Below are 27844 nucleotides of genomic sequence, written 5' to 3' on the forward strand. Positions count from 1 at the left end.
AAAGGGTAACAAGTGGAAAGGTCTGAAACTACTTCAGAGGCTTATAGGACAATTCAGAGCAAAAATTTAGTAGCATAATGAAAGATAGAAAAATGTGATAAAATGAGGCAAAGACAAACGTTCCAATTAATTTATTTAAATTCATTAATGTTGCAAAAAATACGGTGTGCAACAAATGAAAGACACAGTTATATTCCTAACAGGTCAAAGGAAAAGAAAATATTACATCTCCTTAGTAAATCATGACGAACTCTAGTATTTCTTACAGGGACCACATCAATATCTTGCACACACCGACATTAGAACTGAATTTCCCACAATGCAAAATGACAGTACTAGGCTAGGCAACATCTTCCTAACAGTAGGAAAATATTACGGTACATTAATTTTGTCTAAATGACAGCAACGAACTTGTGGTAACAAAAGTATTCTTGAAACAGATATCAAAGTGCGTTAGTGTCTTAACAAACTCGAAGTTGTGTTCTGTGTGAGTAGTGCCCCAAGGGCTGTGCAAGTCTGTGGCCCTGAACACCATCGATATTTACTAGCCAGGTTTATGAAAATAAACAAGCGATTGTTAAAGGGGCATTAAACTTTACAAAGTCCACATACAAAAAGTGCAGTGTAGTAGGTGATGAATGTTATTTTCCAAGTTCCTCCTTAGCCAAATTGCATTAAAACTGCAAAGGGCAAATATTTTAACTTCTTGTAGGATGTCTTAGAATCATCTATTTGAGACTAAATAGCTTAATATCATTAATTTAAAAGCATAAAATGATTTTCATTTGGTGCTTGATTTATTAAGTGCATATTTGTGTGAATTTTTCATAGCATTTTACTTAGTTCTCAAAACGTAGGTAGGTCTATCATAGATAGTGGCAACATACTGTTATATTCAAATTTTAGTATCACTCCTCACTGTTCAACATACCATACTACTTTATTTTCAATTATCATTTAGAACTTCCAAGGTAAGTTGCATTACTGCGTCTTGGTACTGATCTGATTCAGAATCTGAAGAAGGGTGGGGATGGGGGGGAGGGGAGGGGCTTGCCAGTTTTGTACTAACTTAGAAAACTGAGTAGAGAATATCCTACTTCCCTCACCAGTTGGCCTTCCCATTCAAGTCTAAGTTCTTGACTCTTTCTCCCAGCAACTCACACCACACAATTCTGATTACCTGAAACAAGACAGACTCTTTAATGGCAGAATAGGCCTAACTTGTAAGTACATTAATGCCTCTTTTTACTCCATTCGTCTCAGATTTGTAATCCATTTCTCAAATGTCCATATAGGATGGGAGAAAAATCAGGCATGAAAACTAAACAGAATGGTGTAGCAATCTCTATTTTCAGCCTATCTCCTACTGCCATCTGATTAAGCAAGATTAACACTTCTCTGCATATGACATGGAAAAAGGAAGGATGAAGCGACTGTCACATCTCTACCAACCTCATCAGCAAACTGGCCTGTTCTACCTGATATGTCCTAATGTTAATTTATCACTTGAAGAACTATAAAAAGCCACCTCTGTATTAAACACATTTCCAAATTCCCTGAGCATTCACATCAACAGCCAAATAGAAATATTAGTCTTTTTTTAAAGGCCTGTATGAAAAAGCGGATCTCTTACCTTTTTAAATTCTGGAATTACAACTGAAGAAATTCTAGCTACAGATACATGCTTGCCAATCAACAGATTTCAGTATTCAGTGCCCTTACTAAATAGTGATGTTGATTTTGGAAAACTAAATCAATGTTCAACAGCAGTGAAATATGAAAAACAAACCCCTCAAAATTAAACTTTAAGTGCTATAATGGCTAACCTTCTCTGTTCAAACTTGCTTCTGTATGAAGGGACAAAGAAAGAGAAAATAGGAATTCTCATCATAGGTATGTATTATTGGCCTTTTCCCCTTCAATCCAGTCTTTATTCACATATCTTCTGTGTAGCCTGTAGGTTTTCCTGCTGGATACAAGAAATGGTACCACCAGCTGTCATATATAGTACTTCTTTTAAGAAGGACACACATACAGTGGCTTATTAGGTAACAGCTATGTTTTTATCCCTTTATAAAGGTTGGCTTTCCCTTCCTAGTTTTATCACTTTCCAGTGACTCTGCAAGACCCTACTTAGAATCATATTTCTTCATCTCTCCCTCTGAGTTAAAGACTGTTAAGCTTAAATTATGGGGTGAATAGAACATCTTCCCTTGGTGCCTGCTTAGGAGTATGATCAAGCAGAACACAGAATCAAATTATTTCACATGAAAAACTTCTGACTCAAAAAAGGGGCACCTGGAGCCTAATGACAAAAGCATCAAATTAAGCCAGGTACGTTAGATCCATGATCCCAGCAGAAAGATATAACAGTATAATCGCATACACTCTCACCCCAGTAATGGGAAATTAAAATGCAGTAATTGGGAAAATGTTAACATAGCTATAAATTAGAAATAACAAATGTAATAAATGATCTTCCTCTAACCTACTAGTTATGATCTTAAATCTTACAGTTATAAAACATTTACTGTGGGTGCATCCCTATGCCAGATTCCATTAAGGTACAGGTTAAAGCAGGTATCCCTTTAATTTAGTGATTCACAGCACCTCCTTTTCTTTATATCCCAGGTGTTAACACTGTTGTCTCTGAATTTTTATGTGTAACAGAATATAGGCTTCTTCTATTTAAAAAAAAAATTCAGAAAAACATTGCTTTTGCAACACATATCTACAGTTAGGAGTAATGACTGCAAAATCAAAAAACACAAAAAAGAAAGTTATTCTTCATATTTTTCAAACTGAAGAACCAAGTACTTAATGTGGTGGAAAAACACCTATTAAAAACCTAAGCCCATTTTGAGCAAGATAAAGATGCATAAATGAAAGACTATGTTAACTGGTCTACGAATAGAGAATCTAGTCACAATCAATTGTTTACACGTAATCCTCATATGGTAAATTCAGAAGGAATGCCTAACTTGTTATTGTTAGTTTGCTTCTTCAACAAAAAGTGTTCCTAAGATGTGAGCAAGCAATAATGGTTTTGGCTCAATTCACTGTAATGATGTTAGCTCCGGATCTGCCAAGAGCTGCTGGATCCAAGTTAAGTCAGGAGGCTGCTGAGGACTGTTTCATTCTGGGAATCCTCCAGCATCTCTCATAACTGGTTTTAAGTCAGCATGCCAAGTATAAGACCGAGGAGGACAAAAAGTATAGATAGAAAAGTTCCCTTTTGTAACAGGAGGCTTATAATTACATGAGAATGGTAACAGCCACATGTGTGTTCAATCTAGGATAGAAGAAATCTTAAAAGGTTAGCTTACATCCACTTCAATTTCACTACTCTAGGCCACTCTTTTGTGAGATAATTACAGGAAAGTTTGGAGTAGCATAACCTTCAGATTTGGAAGGTATTATGCTTACCAGCTGTACATAAGTCTTTCAAGTATATGACACAATATTAGATCAATCTGTTGTTTCAGAAATATTTTTTTCAGTAATTAAGCTTTTTGTTTGGAGGCACAAACACAATTTATTCCAATGTAATGGTACTTACCAAATGAAAACATTTAAATACTTGCATCAAATGTGTTATCCGAAACAGCACAATATAATGATGCTCTCTAAGACTTACAGAATTAACCTAATTTACAGTATTGTCAAACATGATTTCATAGAAATTTGAACAAACACCACATCTAATTAGGTCAAACAACTACTGAGTTCAAATAATTGATTTGAAGTATTTTGGTAAAGTGCCCACAGTGAGAGCGGTTTAAAAAGCAGCCCGTTTTCTACAGAAAAAGTTGTGACAGTGAATAACTCATCATATTCTCTGCAATACTACACAGCACTCACACACATTCAGAGGAGCAATACCCTGGACACACAGCTTATTTCACATTAGTGAACAAACTCAAGATTTTTATAAAGTTCTGACTTTGGGTCAGAAAATAAAATGTCCCATATATACATATTTACAAACACCCATTCCTAATATCTTAAATCCTCTAGTTCTAAAAATGGCTTTTTGACTTGTCTTTAAAAAGAAAAAAGTGTGCAATGCGTTTGCATTTGTACTTGCTGAATTATGAAACGATATATATTAAATGAGAAAAAAACCTTGGGATGGTACTAAAACACTTTGATTATGTCCATGATCTTTGGGTATTCATGAGAATCAGTTTAACTGTTCGCTGCCTTATGAGAAACTTAATTTTCTAAGTTATCTAGGAAATGTATTTAGCCATTTACAAAAACAAAAATTCTAATATGCACTTTACAAAATCATGGTCTTATTTACCTGCATATTTCTTCCACACGACAGGTACACATTAAAAAATATTGCTCAAAAACATAAAAATATATATTATTTCTTTCCTTTGCCTTTTATGCATATAAATATTTCACCGAAGATGATGCGTCATTCAATAAACAAATGCAAAAACTGTTGTATATAAAGTGTGGTTCTCTGCTATTTAGCAATATAAAATATAAAATGATAATACACTTAGCTATTAAAGAGCTAAATTCAAGAGATTTGCAAACCAGTACAGCAGTGAACAGTCCCTTGTATAATACAAAAGTCCATTAAGAAAAGTCAAGTCAATCTTGTAACAGGTTACATAAAAATATGGGCCAATAAATGCATTGTGAATGCAAAAACAGCACTGCTTCATCAGCACATTCTTCAGTCTTGTTTGGACTAGATGCCAAACTTACTGTTCATTTTTCGGTTCGTCTTGCTTTCCATTAAGCTCTTGATCAACTCTGTTTAATGAAGAATATATATAATAAGAAACTAGCAACTGAACAATTTTCTTTCTAAAAATGACTATTTTAGCATAGAATATCACTCTGTTAAAGACAAAGCTTTGCAAAGAAGCAGACGTAGTAAAACCAGTTACCAAATATCAGTTCCCCAACCAGAAGAGAAAATTTTTAAAAGCACGAGGACACTGGCAAGAAATGTGACTGTTGTTTCTTTAAAAATTATAAAATACTTTACATACAAATGCACATAAACTTTCTTAAAAGTTCAAATTACACGGCATATTAAAATCTTGACCTGTAACTTGGCTGTGGTGGGGATCCAAGTGGTAAGAGACTGGCGGGAATAACAACTCCCTCAAAAATGATTCTTAAGTAATGAAAGTGCCACTAATGCCACTAATTGATCAATCAATATGTTAAAACCCAGTGATTAAAAAAACACATACTTACAGAACCCATAATTATTCTCTAAAACTTACTGGTACCCAGTCTATGAGTGCCTTAAACTTATTTTGACAGTATGAAGCCATAAGAATTGAACATTCAAAACTATCTAAATATAAATCAATTACTAGCTGGGCACAGTGGCTCACACTTGTAATCCCAGCACTGTGGAAGGCCGAGACGGGCAGACTGCTTGACCAGCAGTTCGAGACCAGCTTGGGCAACATGGCAAACTCTGTCTCTACACAAAACACAAAAATTAGCCAGGTGTGGTAGTGTGCACCTGTAGTCCCAGCTACTCAGAAGGCTGAGGTGGAAGGAAAGCTGGAGCCCTGGAGACCCAGGCTGCAGTGAGCCGAGACTGCCACTGCACTCCAGCCTGGGTGACAGAGGAAGACTCTGCCTCAAAAAAAACAAAACAAAAACCCATCAAAAAATCTATTTAGTGGTGGGTTGCACATCAGTCATATCAAAATTTAGGCATGTGAGGATTAGAAGGATTACATAATTACCATACAATAATTACAGATAACCCTTCAAAGATAGCAGTCTATTACTATCACATTTGTGGTGGTCTGAATAGCGGATGCAGGGACCCTGAAAACAATCTGGTCTTAGATATAAAAAGGTACTTTTCATGTTTTTATTATTAATACCCATTACTGTGCTCACCTGAGTATCAGTGAAGCAGACCTAAAAGCCTGGTCTGTGGTAAAGGCAAAGTAACATTTTAAAATATTTTAAATATTGTTATCAAAAATTTGAAAGGTACATATTTCTGATAAGGCATTTGATATAAGGATGTATCAAATCCTCTTAACATCTGAACTATCTTTACCAACTAATTTCAAAATTATTTTTAAACTCCACTGAAACATTTTAACCCTCTGTATCTACATGGCCACACTTGCACTGAATTGTTTGAAACAAGCATTTGAAACATTTAAAACTGCTATCCTTTTTCTCTCACGGGGGAAACTGGATCTCGCTGTCGTCAGCACTTCTTCAACCCTCTTCCCCACAAGCCCCTCAATAAAATGCTTTTACCCCTTCTTCCCCTGCTCCCCAAAAAACCTGCCAAAGGGACTCACAGTTTCATACTCTCTGAAGCACCAATACTTATCATGTCACGGAGTTGTCACCTTAAATAAGCTCCTTTGCACCTAGCCTCTGTAAGGTTTGCTTTTAAAAACATGGCTGGGTGTGGTGGCTCACACCTGTAATCCCAGCACTTAGGGAGGCCAAGGCGGGCAGATCACCTGAGATCAGGAGTTTGAGACCAGACTGGCCAACATGGTGAAACCCTGTTTCTACTAAAAATGCAAAATTTAGCTGGGTGTGGTGACAGGTACCTGTAATCTCAGTTACTTGGGAGGCTGAGGCAGGAGAATCCCTTGAACCCAAGAGGCAGGGATTGCAGTGAGCTGAGATTGTGCCACTGCACTCTAGCCTGGGTGACAAGAGTGAAACTCTGTCTCAAAACAAAACATGCCTCTCTATCTAAATTTAATTTAAAATTTTATTTTCAGATTGACAAAAATTTGTTATTTTTTAAGACGAAAGAAACTACAAAAACCATAAAGTTTCTAAAAGATACAAGTAATAATTCTGTTTATGGTTAAACCCAAGTGAAAAAAAATCAAGATAAAATAGTGACAGGTTTCAAACAATGCATTTAAATAAAAAGTATAAATTCCACCGTTTTCCTGATGTCTAAATTACTTCTTTACAGTATTAAAAACTTTTTTTAAAAAAGGCTTAATACAGGACATTTCATCAACAAAGGCAATTCACTTTGAAATCTATGAAGCAGCTAGCTTCAAAATATTCTACAAGTACAAATCATATTTTTAATTTTAGCCGCTTGTCTAGCAAATGCACAGCAATGCCTAGACACGGATGAGAAATCAGCACGACCAGTGTCTACCTTTCTATGTTAAAGTGTTGGTTAAACTGTGAAGCGTCACATAGAAGTGTAAAACCGATTCTCTCACAGGGCCTACTGAATTCTCATTCATCAACAGAAACAAAATGTGTTCAAAGTTAAGAATGTTCCAGTTAGTTACAGTTGGCTCCTTAGAATGGACAAGACAATTACAGATAAATCTCTCACCATAACTCTTCAGATTGTATTAAACTATGCTGTGCTAATTTAACTGCCAATATTTTAAAGATTTAACAACTAGCTCCAAATTCTACATTTTTAGAAATTATTACATAAAATTGTAAGTATTGTATACCCTTGCCTCACATCATCTACGCCAAGGTATCAATAGGTAATAGTTTGTTATGCTCAAAGCAGAGGTGTTCAAAATTAAATTTAAAATAGAAAGCAGAGTGGTTTAATTGTTAAGTGGTACATTGAGATTTTAGGTATTTCATCACATGTAGAATTTGACTGGTTAGCAAGCCATTTAATTTAAGCGTAAAAGGAAATTAATGTTGGTTAGCCAAAGAATATATGCATTGCAAATATAATAAACAACCCCAGGGAAATAAATTGATAACTTTAAAAACGTATGCATAACTATTTCAAAAGCACAAGTTAGCGATTTAAAGAAAATGGTGAAACAGATAAAGTCTTAAAAGTATTCGGTGTTCCAAATATCATTTTTAGTAATTTCTCTGCTTTCACCATTAGTATTTAGAGTAAGAAGGAAAGAGAAGGGTCTGTGGTCTTTAATTGGCATCAAATAAGGCAATAAAACATGGTGAATCCAAGTCATATTCAGCCTTAGGAACTCTGGGTTCACCCTGTATTTGGAAGCTGGGGTATATCTATATTTACAAATGCTATTATCTTTGTCTACAAGCTAACCAACCAATAAGGAGGAGTTAGTCTGCAATGCAAATGGACTAGTCTAGATGCAACCCAGTCAAGGTGTGCATATACCTTTTTCGTTTCTTTTTAAACTTTTCTTCTTCATACCTTTGTAGGGAAGAGTTATTTCAGTAAATATACATGTTATGAAGATGAACAAAAACTTGAAAAAAGGTACTAAAAATAAACTCATTTAAATTTTCCAGCAAAACCAAAAATACTCAATACATGATGTACAAAGTAAAAATCTGACCTTCACACATTAAAAAGACTAAAACCTCAGGTGAGCAGAACAAAGAAACTTTTCTACATGCACTGTAATACTCAGGTATTTATGCTAATAGCCTTCTACCAAGTCCAAGAAATTACATGGAAGAATGTGAATCTGATAAAGAGAACAAAATTTCAGTCACTGAAAAACATTAAGGTTATGTTGCCTTAAATATTTTTATTTGTTTAGCAATGATTATTCATGATGAGTTTACTCAAATTTGTTGAGCACCACGTTCAACTTTGGAGAATGTTCCTTAGTACTAACCAATTAGAAAAATCATTTCTTAGATTATAACCACTCTATGAAAGTATAACATGGATCACAACCAGAAATGATTTCTCCTAGTTCTTCAACTGACAGCCTGAGAAAATTGCTAACTTATTGGGACGATGTGGGAAATGGCTTCTTCCTCTTTTTCTTTGTTACACACACACACACACACACACACACAGTTATAACACATAATGCATAAAGAATGAGTATTGAAAAGGATTACCTGTTGCACATCAAAATATTAAGATCCAATACAATTAAGGAAATAAGACAAAACATACTGTTTTATGCATTCTGGTATGCCGACGTACTCCATGGGGACAAGTTCCGCTAGTTCTGTCAAATTAAAGACGTATCGAATTTTTTGGCTGAATTTTGAGCTATGGAAGAAAATAAAAATAATTACCTCCATATTTCTGACAAACAGAATGGAAACAATGTTTACAAGATACAAACATTTCTTATATACAAATAGATATAAGAAATTTTTTTAAAAAAGTTATATTGGCCGGGCGCGGTGGCTCAAGCCTGTAATCCCAGCACTTTGGGAGGCCGAGGCGGGTGGATCACGAGGTCAAGAGATCGAGACCATCCTGGTCAACATGGTGAAACCCCGTCTCTACTAATACAAAAAATCAGCTGAGCATGGTGGTGCGTGCCTATAATCCCAGCTACTCAGGAGGCTGAGGCAGGAGAATTGCCTGAACCCAGGAGGCGGAGGTTGCGGTGAGCCAAGATCGCGCCATTGCACTCCAGCCTGGGTAACAGGAGCGAAACTCCGTCTCAAAAAAAAAAAAAAAAAAAAAAAGTTATATTATTTTGAATGTTCAACACACAAGGATGATAAATCTCTGAGGTGATGGATGTGCTAGTCACCCTGGTTTGATCATTATACAAGGTATACACATATCAAAATACAGCTCTGTATCCCATAAATACGTATAGTTAATATGTGTCAACTGAAAATAAATGGAAAAAAAAAGAAGTAAAAATAAAATTAAAGTCAATGGCTCTCAAAAATTACCTAATAAATGGTCTTGTAACAGCCAGAAGTGTTCTGATAAACCAAGAAGGATGTACAATGATTAGGGATTTTAGATTTTTCCGTAACCTGGAGTTAAAAAAAAAAAAAATTAAAAATCTCTACAAATTCTAATGCTAAAAGTCAAGACATCAATAAATATGTGCAAGTTTGTACAAAACAGTAATTGAAAAATCTCACCCAAGAGTTCTCATTTAGGTGTGATACTCCTGTAGACAAGAAAATATACTCTTGAATTTTGATGGTTCCTCCTACTGCTATGAAATGAACTTTACTTTATTTGGCCAAATTTATGTCCATGGTATAGCCTGTTATTAAATGTCTCCTAGCATACACATTCATTTGTCTTTGGGACTCTGACAACCAGGGATAAGAGGCCAATATTCTCTTTTGAAAAGTAAACTATTCTCACTGGTGCTAAGCTCTTAAAGCACTGCGAAGGCAGAGAAATCTGCGTGGGGGAGATGACCACAGGAACAAAAACAAATCAGATCTAACTCCTATTCTTATGGAATTTAAAGTTTTGATTAAAAATTAAAGGTATTATCCTAGACATCTTCTTTGTAAATGACTAAATAAAAACTTATTGTATTACGCATATTTCACACATCAAGTTATACAATCACAGGAGCTAGCCAATGTCAAATTTAGATGTGAAGAGAAAATTATTAATGGCACAGACTTGATTTAAATTAGCCATGGCAAGATCAAACCAATTGGAAGAACACACTCCTTCCATTAAGTACTGATGACTAACTCCCAAGAGAAAACACTTCTAAACCAAAGAAAGATTACAACTAAACAAGCATCATTAAGAAACATAAGACTGAGCGCTGTGGCTCATGCCTGTAATCCCAGCACTTTGGGGGCTGAGGCAGGTGGATGGTTTCAGTCCAGGGATTAGAGAACCAGCCTGGGCAACATGTTGAAATGCTGTCTCTACAAAAAATACAAAAATTAGCTGTCTGTGGTGGTACACGCCTGTAGTCCCAGCTACCTGAGAGACTGAGGTGGGAGAATCACCTAAGCCTGGGAGGTCACAGCTACAGTGAGCAGAGATTGCACCACTGCAGTCCAGCCTAGGTAACAGAGTAAGACCCTGTCTCAAAACAAAGCAAAAAACAAAAACATATAAAAAGCTAAGCACTATAAATTAGGCAAAGCTCAGAAAGTAATAAAATAGGAAACATACTCCATTCTCCATCCTTTCCCAAGACGTAAACAGTAGCAAAGTGTCCAATGTGGAGAAAATTTCTCCTTATAAATAAGGAGAAATGTAGAGCTACTTTATGAATTAAGGTTATTCTTTACAGAAAAATCAAAATTGATTTCCCTCATAACATTCTAAAATGCTATCTTTAGAAAATAGAAACCTGTCATGAAATTAATAAATGAAATTTTAAAAATAAATGTTTTTAAATAGCAACAGAAAACAAAGTTTGATCTATTAAAGCCATTATAAAAATTTTTCATACTAGCTTTCAACTTGTATTGTATTACCTTCTATCGATTTGCTGATAACATTTCCTGAGCCACCCCAGACTGGGCATTTTTCTTCGAGTTGTTGCACCATTTAAATAAACTATCATGTAGTTCTCTGCTACTAATAGCTCCAAAGTGCCAATAACATATCTGTAAAAAACAGATTAAGTTTAAGCCTTAAAAATCACTGTGCATAACTGAACTAGATTCTCTAAATTATACAAATCCCTTCTCTCCTCTACAATGAAAGCAAACAATGAAAATGCTCGAACTGCATTAGCTGGTATTACGATTATTTTAAAACGTTACTTTTTAAGAGATATATATGAAAGTGTTTTTAGATGAAAATGATTTGCTTCTGGGATTTGCTTCAAAAGTATATACTGGGGGGAGAAGTGGAACAAACTTTAAATTGATAATTGTTAAAGTAACTGATACCTGAACATTTGATTTACTTCTCTTTACCCTGTGAATGTTTAAAACTTTCCACAATAAAGTTTTTAAAAACTGGATTAACCTGAGAAACAGAATGACCCTGTGGAAATAGAACTGATTCAGCTCAGTTATACTGGCCTTCTACGGGTGAATGTAATTTAGCCACATGATTTTGAGACAAAAATCACTTCTTTACACTTAATGTACCTGCAAATGTAAAATTAAAAAGCTGGGATAGGTGGGGCATGGTGGCTCACTTGAACCCTGGAGTTTGAGACCAACCCTGGCAACCTAGTGAGATCCTGTCTCTACCAAAAATAAAAAAGTCAGCTGGATGTGGTGACATGTGCCTGTAGTCCCGGCCACTAGGGAGGCTGAGGTAGGAGGATGGCTTGAGCCTGTAAGGTCAAGGGTGCAGGGAGCTGTCGTTGTACCAGCAAGGGTGACACTGTGAAACTCCGTCTCAAAACAAAACAAAAAAAATTGGAACAACTAATCTGAGATCTATTTCCCAGTTTTAAAATGACAATTTTTCTGGAGTTGGAAAACTATTATTTCATAATGTCAGAGAATAAGGACTCATCTAGTCCCGTATCTAGTAACAAATACTTTTGCTTTAATCTTCATTTCTATCGTTCACAAACTTGCACTTGAAAAGATTCGGACACTTTCAGAACTGGGATATTTATTTTTCTGAGAGAGGGTCTTACTGTGTCCTCCAGACTAGAGTGCAGTGGCAAAAAGGCAGTTCACTGCAGCTCTGATCTCACAGGCTCAGGTGATCCCCCACCTCAGACTTCTGAGTTGCTGGGGCTACAGGCCCATACCACCATCCCTGGCTAATTTTTTGTTTTTTTGTAGAGAGAGGGCTTTGTCATGTTGCACAGGCTAGTCTCCAACTCCTGGACTCAAGTGATCTGCCCACCTCAGTCTCCCAAGGAACCGAGATATTTATAATTTTTACACACCTTAAGTTTTTTAAGGTGTAGATCTAATTAGCTCAGAATTCTGTCCAAATGTTTTTGTTAAATACATACTTACTTAAAGAGATTGTCCATCAGGTATCTATAGTTAGGTTGACTACTTTCAGGCATGAAACAGACAGCAAACACAACAATGGCATTTAATCCATCCCCATAATATCCTGAAAAAGACACCAAACACAGTATCACCAGCATGATTTCACTCTTAGGAATTTTCAGAAGACATCTGTATGATTGGTAAATTATAAATAAGAGTTTACCTCTCACAAATTTATGAATTAAAATGTATGTTTTGTAAATCTTATATGATCTTACATAGAATTTTAAATTTCTTCTTCCCCAAAAGAGAACAGTAAAAATTTAAAGAGGACAGTGGACAGAAAAAACAAAAAAACCCCAAGACCATTTAAATAAGCATACTTAAAATGCCAGCCCTATTTTATCAAGTAGACAAATACAGTGATATAACCCAATACAATACCAACACTATACAACATTTGAAAGTTTGTTTTAATTTTTATATATATATATATATGCACGCTTATGGTTAAAGTGGGTGCTTTTTAATTTTAAAATATTTTTTGGAGATAGGCATCTTGCTCTATTGGCCAGGATGGAGTGCAGCGGCATAATCACAGCTCATGTAGCCTTGAACTTCTGGGCTCAAGGGATCTTCCCACCTTACAGTCTCCAGAGGAGCTGAGGCTACAGTGCACACAAATATGCCTGGTTAATTTTTTAAAAAAATTTTTGCAGAGATAGAGTTTCAGTGTGTTGCTCAAACTGGTCTTGAACTCCTAGCCTTAAGCAGTCCTCCTCCTTTGGCGCTGGGCATGAGCCACCTCACCAGACCCGTAAGTGGGTGATTTTTAAAACATAAGTTTTATATTTAAAAATGCTAGCATTGTGTAGAATTTAGGACATCAAAACTAAATTAGGCCGGGCACAGTGGCTCATGCTTATAACATCAGCACTTTGGGAAGCCGAGGAGGGCAGATCACTTGAGGCCAGGAGTTCAAGACCAGCCTGACCAAAATGGCGAAACCTCGTCTCTACTAAAAATACAAAAAATTAGCCAGGAGTGGTGGTGTGGAACTATAGCCCCAGCTACTTGGGAGGCTGAGGTAGGAGATTCACCTGAACCTGGGAGGCAGAGGATGCAGTGAGCCGAGACTGCACCACTGCACTCCAGCCTGGGTGACTGAGTAAGACTTGGTTTCAAAAAAAAACCAAAACAAAATTACATCTCTGACATAATTTTCAGTAACAAAACACAGTGCTAAAATGTCTGTTTCAATTGCAGTCTTCAGATATTAAGCCCGTAATTAGTAACAAACGCATCTGCTGTAACCTTCATTTCTATTGTTTACAAATTTGCACGTGAAAAGATTTGAACATTTCAAGAACATCAGAATCTTCACTATCCTCCTTAATCACTCAGTAACAAAATATATCGTGATGATGCAAAAGGATAAGGTGGCCTTGATTATTTCCCCCACAAAAAAGCGCTATTTCTGAAAGATAAAAGATGTAAGCTATAAATCAGGTCTTATAATTTGATTCCTATGAGCTAGCTCAATAATGTATGTCTGTGGACTTCCTGATCCAGATTATGCCATTTTCTTCATCTGAGTAAGATTAAATTAGGCAGAAGAATACAACTACAAATATTCATGTTTTCAGATGAATGATTTGCTTTCAGATGAATGAAGACTACAGAAAAAAGCAGGGGAATGCATTTGGCAGAGAGTAAATTAAGTGGAAATAACTTAGAAAAAAAAATCAATCTGCTTGACCCATGTGCCCCCCTGTCCTGCGTTAGGAGAATTTAAAGTAGTATGACATACTCTATAGTGAGTTGTGTTCTGACTTGGCACTAACAACACGCCTAGGTAAACTTCTATATATGGTAGTTAGACTGAAAGGATTTATAACTTAAACTTTTATAGCTTTTCTTATTTCTTAAGGGACTTAAACCTTGTATTTTTGTATACCCTATAAATATGCAAAGTGGGTGCTCTATAAAAATGTGGAGTGAACTAGTTCTCTATTAAAAAATAATTTGTTCAGAGTTTTAAGGTAAACTAAGAGTCACAAGTTTAAAAGTCCAAGTTTTACTTATATCCACAAAAAGACTTCTACAAGAATGTTCAAAGCAATTTGTTTATAATAGTTCAAGTTAGAAACAACTCACATGCACATCAAAAAAAAGAATGGATAAGCAAATTATGGTTTCTCCATGCAATGGAAAACTACTCAGCAATAAGAAGGAATGAACTGTGGATATGTGCAACCACGTGGATGAATCTCAAAAACTTCACGCTGAAAAGTAGACCAAAGAGTGCATAGGACAATTTTAGTTACTATATATGAAATTCTAGAACAGGCAAAACTAATCAGGGAGTAGACAGGACAGTGGCTACTGGAAGTGAGTATTTACTGGGAAAGGGTATTAAAAAATTCTTCTGGGACACTAAAAATGTTCTATACATTTAGGGGTGTGGGTTATATACATGGGTATGTATTTGCCAAAACTCATTGAACTGTATACTTAAGATCAGAGCATTTCACTGTTTATAACTTAGGGAGAAAGGATAGTCCCAGTTTTTGATGGCCTACAGACAGTTTTTAAAAAAAATTTTTTTTAAACTTTTTTGAGACAGGGTCTGTCAAAAAACAAAACAAAATAAAAAACTGGAGTGCAGTGGCATGATCACGGCTCACTGGCAGCCTCAACTTCCCAACCTCACGCTCTCTCTCCTCCCACCCCAGCCTCCTAAGTAGCTGGGACTACAGGCATATGCCACCGATCCTGGCTTTTTTTTTTTTTTTTTTTTTTTGTGGCAACAATGTCTATGTTGCTCAATCTGGTCTTGAACTCCTGAGCTCAAGTAATCCTCCTGCCTCAGCCTCTCAAATTGCTGGGATTACAGGCCTGAGCCACTGTGCCCAACCTGACAGTTTTCCCTACAAATTCTTTTGTACTTTTTCAACTTACAGTCTGCATATAATCATTTTTAAATGGTACCTTTATTCTTGTACTTTAAACCTGTCACGTTTCTAAAACGATATGAGAAATGCTTATTATTCTTTCAAATTACGTGGTATCTCTAGGCAGAGTTTCTAAAAGCATTTAGAAATCTGATATTGCATTAAGCAATCTGAGAAATCCTCAGTAACTCTTACCCCCATGGCTGATAACTTTTTTATAGGGTTCAATTGCTTTCATATCAACCCTGTGGTCCTGTTCTCCAATCCTGAACATACGCCAGCGTCGTCCATCTTCTTTTTCCTCTGCTGCTGTATATTCAGTAATTGAGCCTTTCCTAATTACTTCAGTAGTCTTGGGTTTTGGAAGATCATCTGTGAAAATAAAAAGTTTTTGAATCACAAATTGTTATACAACAAAAATCAAATTATACGTTAACCACTTTACTATCCAGGTTTTTCAGAGAATTTTCATTATACTATGAGCACAATTTTCTTTTCTTTTCTTTTTTTTTTTTTTTTTATAAAGATGGGGTTTCACCATGCTGGTCAGGCCTGTCTTGAACTCTCGACCTCAGGAGATTCGCCCGCCTTGGCCTCCAAAGTGCTTGGATTACAGGCGTGAGCCACCACGTCCGGCCAATGAGCGCAATTTTAAACGTCTCTTCCATAATGGAGGAAAAGGCTTATTCTTAACATGAGGCCGTCTTAAATCTTCGGAAATCATGGTTCTTTAACTTTTTTAATTGCCCAATTCAACAAAAAAACACCTAATCACAGTGCAATGTATATCCAAAGTTCAGAAAATATTAATTCATAGAGTCAAAATCTTAGCACACTGGCCTTACAACACCTTTCCAGATTTAACTTGTGACAGTGCTGTCCCTTGGCAGTTACGACTATAGGTTACTCCAAGAAGCTATCTGGGAGCCAATTATGTTGTTGCTGAGCCCATAAATTAACTGTAATACCAGATAGGAAGTGGTTAACTACTCAATGATCACTTCTCATTTGATCAGCTTTATAAAGCAGAAATGTATTTATGATATTTTGAGGTATACATGCAGAAGTCTATTTAAATTAGCATTAGCCAAAGCATAAGCACCAATGATTAGGTGTAATTTATGTTTTGAGATTGCAGCTTAGCTGATTTTTAATTTAGTAATGATTTTCAGAATTTCAGTATTATAGTCCTTACCAAAAGACGGGGGAGGGGGGAACCTACTGCATGTTAGTTGTTTCCAAGACAAAGCTGTTAACGGAAAATATCCTTCCAGGAAATGACTACAGCAGCATTAAAGAAAGAAGAGACAAAACACATAGGCACAAAACTATTTCAGTATCTTTATAAATTATTGCTTATTACTGGACTGTTTAATGAACCAGTAAAACAGAGAAGAAAAAAGAAACCAAAAATATAGCACATCACACTTTATTATAATAAAATACTGAATGCTAAACACTACTTTGGAAAAAAACCATTTTCAAGATGGAAAAACCATATATAAAAATTATAACAAGTATATATAAGATACTGTAGACAATTTTCTAATTAAAGAAAGCATGCAAAGTAAAACACAGGACAATTCCTTTGAATTACAAATAATTAATGACAAGAAATACTAGGTCTGGGGGCTAAAAGTACACCTTAATTTAAGTTGGTCACTTTACAAAGTAGAGCAATGTCAGGCAAGTCTATTTAAAAAGTCACCCCCAAAATGCCTTTCAGAACTCCCTTCCCACAAACTGTTAATTATATGTTGCTTCAAAAGTTTCTTACTTGATTGACTGAAAATGAGCACGCCATAGTTATCAAGCAATATTTTTTAAGCAACTATGAAAGAAACGTGACAGCACTGGGCAAATAAGAGGGGGAAAAAAACCACTGGTGTAATCTACTATATACGGTTTTGAAGTCCGTGAGAATATTCAAGTGTTAGCAGAATTTCTTATCTTAGTAACAAATAAATGAACTTCAGAAAGAATTACACACCTCAAGCAAAATCCCTTAATACATTAATAAAGATCAGGTTAAAAACAGTGAAACATTTACCTTCCCACTCAAACTCATTACTATTCTCAGATGGTGTGTCTAAGCCATCTAAGTCAATCTCCCCACTTTCATCCAAATCGTCTGACAACACAGAGCCATCGCTAGGATCCAGTGTCAGGCTGATGTCTGGGGCCATTAGTTTCTTTCTCACTTTATTTTCATTAACTTCTAGGGAGCCTGGAATTGGAAAATAAAGAAAAAGATATGTAACAAAAAATGCTTAGATACTAAAGATGAATAAGAAAAATTTTAACTATTCCATTCTTGGGGAAAATAGTATCAATTAAACAAAACTTCAAAGCACCTATTTATAAAATTTTGATTCTGATTACTATTGCTTCTACATTGTTGGCAAGAGATCAATAAACTATCAATGTCTTTTAAATAGAGGCAGACCTTATAGAGACCTCTTACCAATAAAAATAATCTCCCACCTGTTTACTGTAAAACTTTCCAAAAACCAAGCGTATGTTTTGGGAAGTTAATTTTTTAAAGCATTTTAAAAATGCTTTCCTCAATGTTAAGCTTATACCTTGACTGCTGCAATGGATTAAAAACTCAAGTTGTTTTGTTTTTTTTGTTTTTTGGACAAAGAAATGTGTTTAAAAAAAACAACACCACTAAGTCCATCATTTCATTGAAAGTAAAAGTGTTAAGCTCTTACCAGGCTGGTTCTCTGGTCCAGTTATAGCTAGTATATCTGCTTCAACACTATCGTCTTCTGGTAAAGGTCTAGAAGACACAAGCATACGTTTTAACCCAGAAATTAAGAAAGAACTTCCCTCAGTCTATTAAATATACAGCTTATAGAAATAATTATGTGGAAAATGGAATGAAGCGGTGTTGTTGTTTTTGAGACAGGGACTTGCTCTGTCACCTAGGCTGGAGCGCAATGGCACAATCATGGCTCACTTCAGCCTTAACTCCTAGGCTCCAGAGATCCTCCTATTTCGGACTACAGGTGCGTGCCACCACACACGGCTAATTTTTAGTAGAGACAGGGTCTTGCTATCCTGCCCAGGCTGGCTTCAAACTTTCAGGCTCAAACGATTCTCCAACCTCAACTTCCGTAAGTGTTGGGATTACAGACGTGAGCCACTGTGCCCAGCATAAGCAATGTTTAAGATAAAGCCTCAGCCTTCTGAGTAGCTAGGACTACAGTTGCATACCACCATGTCCGGCTAATTTTTAAGGTTTTTTTGTAGAGACCGGGTATTGCTATATTGCCCAGGCTGGTCTCAAGCGATTCTTCTGCCTTGGCCTCCCAAAGCACTAGGATTATAGGCATGAGCTGCTATGCTTGGCTATGCTTTAAAAATTCTCACGCTATCAGAGCTGACTTACACATTTATTATATATAACACACAAAAATAGATATAAATACCTCATGTAACAGGTGTTATAGAATTATAAAACATGTAAAAATTTTAAACAAATATAACTGAAATGCACAAATATGTGATGTATGATGCAATGTATGAAGCTCAATTTTTACTCACAATGAGACTACTGTAACAAAGGTTCATTTCCTCTGAGATCAGCGTTCCTATATCACTATCACCACCATGTGCAACAGTGACTCAGTTCTCCTATCAGCTGTCCATCTTCCAACTGCTAAGGTACCTGATTATGGACTAGGATATCTTCTGGCCACTATGGCATGGAAGCACTATTTCATTATAAGGTCTGCCTTTGCTCTCTTTTCATTAGCCTACCTGGTGCTAATACAATTGTAAATACGAATGCAACATGTCAAGGTGGCTGGCCAGATACGGTAGAAAATCCTTGTTAATTTACTTATTAAGTTTTTTTTTTTTTGCGGGGGAGGGGATCCCACAAAATTATTATTATTTTTTGAGACAGAGCCTTGCTCTGTTGCCCAGGCTGGAGTGCAATGGCATGATCTCACCTCACTGCAACCTCTGGCTCCTAGGTTCAGGCAATTCTTGTGCCTCTGGCTTCTAAGCAGCTGGGATTACAAGTGCATGCCACCATACCTGGCTATTTTTTTGTATTTTTAGTAGAGATGGTGCTTTGCCATGTTGGCAAGGTTGGTCTCAAACTCCTGGCCTCAAGTGATCTGCCCACCTCAGCCTCCCAAAGTCTTGGGATTACAGGCGTGAGCCACTGCAACTGGTCACAAAATTAAGAGAAAAATTTTAAAGACAACTAAAGACCCCCTTCTCAGAGGAATCCCTCAGACCTAGTTTAAAGGAAAAAAAAAAAGGGGCCAGGTGTAGTGGCTCATGCTTGTTATCCCAGTACTTGGCAAGGCCGAAGTGAGTGAATCACGAGGTCAGGAGTTCGAGACCAGGCTGGCCAATACAGTGAAACCCATCTCTACTAAAAATACAAAAAACAAACAAAAAAATTAGCCAGGTGTGCCGGCACATGCCTGTAATCCCAGCTACTTGGGAGGCTGAGATAGAAGAACTGCTTGACCCTCAGAGGCGGAGGTTGCAGTGAGCTGAGATCGCGCCACTGCACTCCAGTTTGGGCAACAGAGCGAGACTCCATCTCAACAAGAAGAAGAACAAAAAGGAAATAAAAGTTTAGAAACTTAAATGACCAAAACAAAAATGAAAGATTATAGAAGATTACATATATATTTGGTTGGAAAGTAAGATATAAGAGAATCAATCTAACTGTTGAAAAGAAACTTCTACTTCCTAGCATCACATGATCACCTTGTATTACTGAGTTTAAGAAGCCAAATATCCGTTTAAAAAGTGACATCTCGGTGGGGCACGGTAGTTCACGCCTGTAATCCTAGCACTTTGGGAAGCCAAGGTGGGTGGATCACGAGGTCAGGAGTTCAAGAACAGCCTGGCCAATATGGTGAAACCCCATCTCTACTAAAAATACAAAAATTAGTTGGGCGTGGTGGCGCATGCCTGTAGTCCCAGCTACTAGGAAGGCTGAGGCAGGAGAACTGCTTGAACCTGGGAGGCGGAGGTTGCAGTGGGTTGAGATTGCACCATTGCACTCCAGCCTGGGTGACAGAGCGAGACTCTGTCTCAAAAAAAAAAAAAAAAAAAGTGACATTTTCATAAAGAAATTTCAAAGTTTTGTTCTAAAATTGTTTTCATTTAAAAGCACTGCTCACATTGGAAAATCTTCATCTTGCCATTCTTCTTTAAGTTCCACACCTTCCATCCTCAGCCTGGATTCAATGTCAACTACAAACTCTTGATAATCCAGAGGGCCAATGTCCTATGAAGAGAGAAAAATGTGTAACTTAATTTCCACTTTACTTTTTATCCAATGAAAAGGTGTAAAACTTTATATCTTAGTTCATACCTGATGTTTAGTATAGTAGTCTGGTCATGAAATTCATTTACGGGGTTGCAATTTTTTTTGTTTTTAATTAGAGACTATTCAGACTACATGTACTCTGGTAGAGTACTGTTTATAGTAAGGATACTGTTCAGTCAAAATACTTGTTTTCAGTTGCATGTATAGTGTCTCAGGTTATGAATTAAAATATATTTCATACTATGGATTATATTAAAAAATTTGAAGTGGGGTAACAAATAAAAATGTTCTTTATTACAGATTCATAATTAAACTTTCTGTCCTTTGGATAGAGGTTGAATCTAGAGAGTAAACAACAGTAAACAAATAATATTTAAACTCATGATTCAGCAGAGTTAAGTAGTATGCTTTTATATTTTCTTCTCAATAGTTTGATGTCACAATTCCTGAGCTATTTTAAGAAGTCTATTCAGTAACTTGTCCAGTAAATATGCTACCTTTTGATTTCTTTCACAGCTATACTACGCCTTTCTCAAATAGCTTCGCATACATTTTCAAACACTAAACTTGGTCAATGTCTTGGTGTATGCAACTACATATTTTAACATATGCTGTGAACTTTGGTCTTAAGTTTTTCCAAGGAAGAATGTGAGTGCCAATATCCTCATTTTAAAAGTGAGAAATCTAGAGATATTCCCTCTGGTGACGGAGAACGAAACAGAAGTTTAGGTATGGTAAAGATCAACTGGTTAACAACGCAACGAAACACCAAAAACCATAGAAGAGGTATCAATGAGTATTTAGTTCATTTATATTAAAGTCAACAGACATCTAAAGTTATTCAAAAACCAGCACTAACAAATATATATTTTGCAGTAATATATTTCTTAAGAGATACAGAGCCTCACTAGCAGTACTAAAAATAAAGTTTAAAGCGGGTAACACCAGGCTGGGCACAGTGACTCACACCTGTAATCCTGGCACTTTGGGAGGTCGAAGTGGGTGGATCACTTGAGGTCAGGAGTTGATAACCAGTTGAAAACCCCATCTCTACTGAAAAAAAAAAAAAAAAAAAAAAAGCAGGGCATGGTGGCGGGTGCCTGTAATCCCGGCTACTCAGATAATCACTTGAACCTGGGAGGTGGAGGTTGCAGTGAGCAGAGGTCGTGCCTCCAGCCTGGGTGACAGAGCAAGACTGCGTCCGAAAAAAAAAAAAAAAAAAAAAAAGCTGCCATGGTGGCTCATGCCTGTAATCCCAGCACTCTGGGAGGCTGAGGTGGGCGGATCACAAGGCCAGGAGTTTGAGACCAGCCTGACCAACATAGTGAAAACTCATCTTACTAAAAATCAAAAAATTAGCCAGGTGTGGTGGTGTGAAGCTGTAATCCCAGCTACTCAGAAGGCTGAGATAGTATAATCGCTTGAACCTAGGAGGTGGAGGTTGCAATGAGCTGAGATAGCGCCACCGCACCCCACTGTGGGTGACAGAGACTCAGTCTCAAAGAAAAAAAGAAAAGTGGTTGACACCAGTAGAAGACAAAAGAGGGTGAAATGGACAAAATGACTAACGCTTTTCATCGTAGTGAGTCCTTCTACACCATTTGATTTTTAAAACTATACTATATATGACTTTAAAAGGTATTTATTAAATAAAATCAATTATGCCAGACATTCACATCAACCAGTCTTCTAAAAGAAAAATGTCATCATGTCCTATAGCTGCCCTATCTGCAACATCATTACAACACTCAAAAGATGCACAAAGTTACACAGAAAAAAGCCTTATGCTCCGAAACAACAAAATTAAAATGGAAATGTCCTCAAGTGTTAGATTTCACAAGGTAAACTAACTTTGTATCTTTGCCAAGGCTGGAAGGCTCTCTGCCTTGTTTGATTTTTTACTTACACTCAAGAGAAAGTTTTAAACATTTCCAAAAAGTTTCAATTTTTGATGATACACTTGTTAGCACAGAAAAAAAATGGTAGATGCTGTCTTTTCCACACCAACTTATATGCTTTAAAAAGTCATTTATATATAGGAGTAAGGTTTTTAATTCTCTGGGAAAACAATGATCCAGGCAATTTTGATAAATTAATGAGAAACATTTAAAATACAATAATCTTGACTTACTTGGCACTTTCTCTGTTTCTACTATGTCACCTATACTGTTAAGTAATTAATACACATCTTCAATGTTTTTATATATATATTGCTTTCTGATAGCAACCTTTCCTCTCTGAGGGAAAAATAAGCAAAAAAAAAGGGACACCAGCCTTACCAAACCATCCCCTCTGTTTACAACAGAAATAGAAAGGAGCGCACCATTACAATCAACAAGCCCATTACTCTAGAATTACAATGCTCAAGTGAGACCAAAGCATTCTATCACTAAAGGCTGAAAACGGATACTCTCTTCTAGATGTTTAATTTACTGATTTCCCAATGTTAAGTTTTCTTAAGACTTTGGTACTCACTCTAAAGTAAACAATGCATTTTCCTAAATTCAATAATCAGAAAAGCTCTCTCTTATCTTGATGCACCTTTTTATTGAGTGTTGAAAAAAATACCAGCATGTTCTCTGGGTGTCTTTTTCTTTTTTAATTTTTCTTTTAGCACACAGAAAATGATTGGGTTCCAATGCATCTGGGTGTCTTTTTCAAATATCTCAAATACTCAGAAAAATATTCAGCATTTCAAAAATAAAAGCAGAGACTGAAAGTTGCAAACAATGTATTTCCAACATCTACCACAGTGCCTAGCACATAATAGGCCTATAAAAATTAGTTAAATGAATAATATCTGTAGGGTATGACACTGGTCAGCAAACCTTTGCTCAATCTCTTAGGCTTATTTTGCTTAGTAAACTACATGAGTAGGATTTGTCCCTTGTTATCCCACAAAAATGTAACAAAAATATTCTGTGGGAACCTACACATCTGCAATAATAATTTCTGTTGGTAAAATTTTCCTCACTGGTAAGAGGAAAGTTTACCTTGGGAAATTCCAGAAGACAAACCATGCCTTTCAGCTGCGTAACCACTTGAACAAGTTTATCTCTATGAAAATACCTCCTTGGGGCTGGGCACGTGGCTCATGCCTGTAATCCCAGCACTTTGGAAGGCTGAGGTGGGCGGATCACCTGAGGTCAGGAGTGTGAGACCAGCCTGACCAACATGGTGAAACCCCGTTTCCATGAAAAATACAAAAATCAGCCGGGCGTGGTGGAGAACGCCTGTAATCCCAGCTACTAGGGAGGCTGAGGTAGGAGAATCACTTGAACCTGGGAGGTGGAGGTTGCAGTGAGCTGAGATTGTGCCACTGCACTCCAGCCTAGGTGATAGAGACTCTGCCTCAAAAAAAAAAAAAAAGAAGAAAATAGCTTCTCAAAACACAGAAAGCTGAAGTCTTTCAGCTATCTCACCCTATTTATTCCATTTTTACCTTAATATCATATTGAATCATGTGTTAATACCTCAGTATACAGACAGGGGTATTTAGTTTGAGGATAATTAATTAATCTAGTTAAATGGAACTTGGGGAGAGAGATATAGATAGATTTATTCTACCATTTCATCACAAATTTTAGGGGACAGTACACTAGGTAGATGGAAACAATTTAAACAATTGAGGGAGTACTGTTCTTGGAAGCACTTTATTATCAAGCAGCTGTTAAGAACAGCAAACAAATAAGAAAGGAGTTCATATAACCACAGCCACTTTGAAGAAGCTCAGGATACTGCTGACTCACAAGTTAACTGTGGTTGCTTCCCATTTCTTATTCATATAGCTATTTTTTTAGTAAATTAGAATGGGAAATAACACTTTAAGATGATATTTGTTAAAATAACCTGTTGCAACAGGAATAACTTAATTTTTCAATGGATCGACTCTTGGTAGTGGTGGGACATCCTTACTTATGCCACTTACCTGTCGCAGTCAAAGATAAATGTAAAACCGTGGATCTTACGTTAAAAAAAATCAGAGATAATGGATTCCTTCTGATGTAGAGCTTCAAGGGGAGTAGTACTGGTAAACTCAACCAGGATAAAGAAACTTTCCCCAGGCAGTTTAGCAACATATGAAAAAATTAAATGTTAATATCATTTAGGCCAGGCTCAGTGGCTCACTCCTATAATCCTAACACCTTGGGAGGACAAGGTGGGAAGACAGTTTAAGCCGGGAGTTCAAGCCTAGCTTGGGCAACACAGTGAGATCTGTCTCTACAATTTTTGTTTAAAGATCACATTAGAACTGTTTAGATTGTAACACAATTTTACACAATAATTTCACTATATGCAGTTTAACAGTGCTGCTGCAATAGGTGCCAGAAAAGACTATTTATGCTGAAATCAATTACAGCAGGCAGATGGAAATGCCCAGGCAAGACTTTCACTTCCCCATTTAAACAAAATGGTTTCATTCTAAACATTTATGTTCACTTTTTAACGAACAGCCCGTACATTTAGGAGATCACCAAACATACTTGGAAAAATCCTATATACTTGCTTGTCATTGCTTCCATGAAGGGAAGGGTATATAGTTTTTAAACAATAAAATAAGATGCTCTATCAGAAATGTTAACACAAGCCAGGCACGGTGGCTCACACCTGTAATCTCAGCACTTTGGAAGGCTGAGGTGGACCGATCACCTGAGGTCAGGCATTTGAGTCCAGCCTGGCCAACATGGTGAAACCCCATCTCTACTAAAAATACAAAAATTGGCCAAGCGTGGTAGTGCCTGCCTGTAATCTTGAGGCAGGAGAATCACCTGAACCCAGGAAGCAGAGGTTGCAGTGAGCGAAGATTGAGTCACTGCACTCCAGCCTGGGTGACAGAATGAGACTGCATCTCAAAAAATAAATAAATAAATGAATAAAATAAAATAAATGCTAACAAAAAATTTAAGAGGAAAAACTAGAATGGTGATGACTTTTCTCAAAATTGTGAAAATAAAGCAAAAGATGATTGTGCTGCCTACAAAAGTTACCTTTATTGAATTATCATTGCAGAACATACTGAAAATGCTGAGACCTTAGTTTGTTGCAGTTAGAAAAGTTAATTGTAACATAAAACTATAATCGTCGAATATTACTATCATCTTATTATACTAGTATTTTGCTTCATAGCATGTGAACACAACACGACATTTTTTTTTCGCGGGAGTGGCGGCTCGGGGACACACAGAGTCTTACTTTATAGCCCAGGCTGGACCAGTCTGGAGTGCAGTGCTGCAATCTCAGCTCACTGCAATCTCCACCTCCCAGGTTCAAGTGACTGCTGTGCCACAGTCTCTCCAGTGGCTGGGATTACAGGCTTGCACCACCAGGCCCAGCTAATTTTTGTATTTTTGGTAGAGATGGGGTTTCACCATGTTGGCCAGGCTGGTCTCAAACTCCTGACCTGAGGTGATCCGCTGTCTTGGCCTCCCAAAGTAAAAAGACATCTTCGATCTACTACCAGCCAACTTTAACTTACTGGATCTGGTTACACATACTTTCTCGGACACGCTTCTCCCTATTGTTCCTTCTACCAGCATTACTCAAGATAAAATGAACAGAATTTTTCCAGAGTGCTTTTCACATTTACTAACCCCTTTTATATCCATCATCTCATGTTCGAACCAGTAACTTTGCGATGCATGACACTTGTGTTATCTTCATTTTATCTTACATGTGAGGGACCACATCCTGGTCCACCTACCTAGTCCAGAACTGCTTCTAATATAGCACACCGTCTGCAATGCACTGGCAACTTCATACAGAATAAGCCTGTAATGCCCGATTTGGTTGCACTTAGCTTCAAAGATCTTGTAATGCCTGAAGACCGTAATAGCACTGACTTAGGATAATCCAGTTCAAGTTCCGTTTGCAGAAATCGATCTGTCATACTTCCTGTCTAAGCCCAACAATGTTACGCTGCACTACGGATTATGAAGACTAGGAATAGAGTTTAGAGAAACCATAAAATAACAAGAACTAAGAAGAATATGTGCAAAATGATCAAGAAACTAGTCTGCAGGGGTAACTTAATCGGGTAACATTAGTTGTAATTCTGAGGAAACATCCATTCACAAATTACAGTTTTTTTTCCTACATCTGCAGATATTCCTTTAAAATGTTAGAAAAATAATACATTTAATTGAAAAGAAATCAGGTATTAGGAGAGACAGAGATCCTAATTAAGAGAAGGTGAGAATGAAAAAAGCAACACTAAAATGCAATCACATAATTCACTAGATTAAACAGGAGGCTGTGCCTATCTTGATGAACACGGCAAAAGCTGTGCCCTCAAAGAGCTCACAGGATAGACAAGTAACTCTCCAGCGGCAAGAGATGCATCCAGAAATCCAAACCATTGTGCCAGCTATTTAAAGAGAAAAGGTGGTGTCTGGATCCAAGACGGGACTCGGCTTTTGACTTACACACTCTACTGAAGATCTATTAAAGCCCCGATTACTTATGCTGCTCCCGTATCTATTCCCCGAGGTTACAAGGCATACCAGAAGTCCAAGTTTCTTTGTTCTGCACCAGGACGGACGCTGGTCATAAATACTGAACCATCGTGGCCCAGCCACTTCACCCACACGGGGGTAAAGGTGAGGGAGAGGAGGAGGGACAAGGTTCTATCCCGAACACAACTACCAGAAACGGAAAAGGGGTGGGGTGGGGGGTCAAACTGCCACATACAAACAGGACCCGAGCCAAGGGCGCGGACCTATGCTGGGCGGGTATCCAGGAAGCACCTCCCGAGCAGGTTCTATGGCGCCCCCTACCACGGGTAACCTTCTGCGCTTCCTCTCCCCGGGCGTCTTGGGTAAGCGCCCGACAAATCTGCGCCCCTAGGCCGGTTCCAGTCCGGCTCCGGAGCCACCGTGCCGAATCCTCCCAGGCCGCACTCACCCCGGAGGAAGCCTTGGCCCCCTCGTCCTCCTCGCCCCTCCAGGCCGGCGACGTGGGGCTGACGGCCAGGTCGCAAAAAGCGGCGCCGAGCGGAGCCCGCTCCCCTCGGTCGGCGGTG

General features: G+C 37.3%; 1 protein-coding gene across 3 annotated transcripts; it reads right to left on the bottom strand.

Moving 5' to 3' along the window:
• Positions 1–116: 116 nt before the first annotated feature.
• Positions 117–27814, bottom strand: BNIP2 (BCL2 interacting protein 2). Of its 3 annotated transcripts, none has more exons than XM_021666231.2 (11): positions 27727–27814; positions 20678–20784; positions 18236–18303; positions 17572–17748; positions 15717–15893; positions 12589–12691; positions 11131–11262; positions 9613–9699; positions 8870–8968; positions 8114–8149; positions 117–4773 (listed from the first exon to the last, which is right to left on the bottom strand). In XM_021666231.2, the coding sequence occupies exons 2-11, from the start codon at positions 20725–20727 to the stop codon at positions 4722–4724; spliced, it is 981 nt and encodes a 326-aa protein (XP_021521906.2). In that variant the 5' UTR covers positions 20728–20784; positions 27727–27814; the 3' UTR covers positions 117–4721. The 3 variants fall into 3 exon arrangements, with proteins under 3 accessions (XP_021521906.2, XP_064217433.1, XP_012298560.2); XM_064361363.1 differs by lacking the exon at positions 27727–27814 and adding an exon at positions 27327–27341; XM_012443137.3 differs by lacking the exon at positions 8114–8149.
• Between the last annotated feature and the right edge of the window lie 30 nt (positions 27815–27844).

The sequence above is a fragment of the Aotus nancymaae genome, unplaced genomic scaffold (genome assembly GCF_030222135.1).
Source record: "Aotus nancymaae isolate 86718 unplaced genomic scaffold, 86718_ANA_hifiasm-v0.15.2.pri h1tg000041l, whole genome shotgun sequence".
In the NCBI taxonomy this organism is placed as follows: Eukaryota; Metazoa; Chordata; class Mammalia; order Primates; family Aotidae; genus Aotus; species Aotus nancymaae.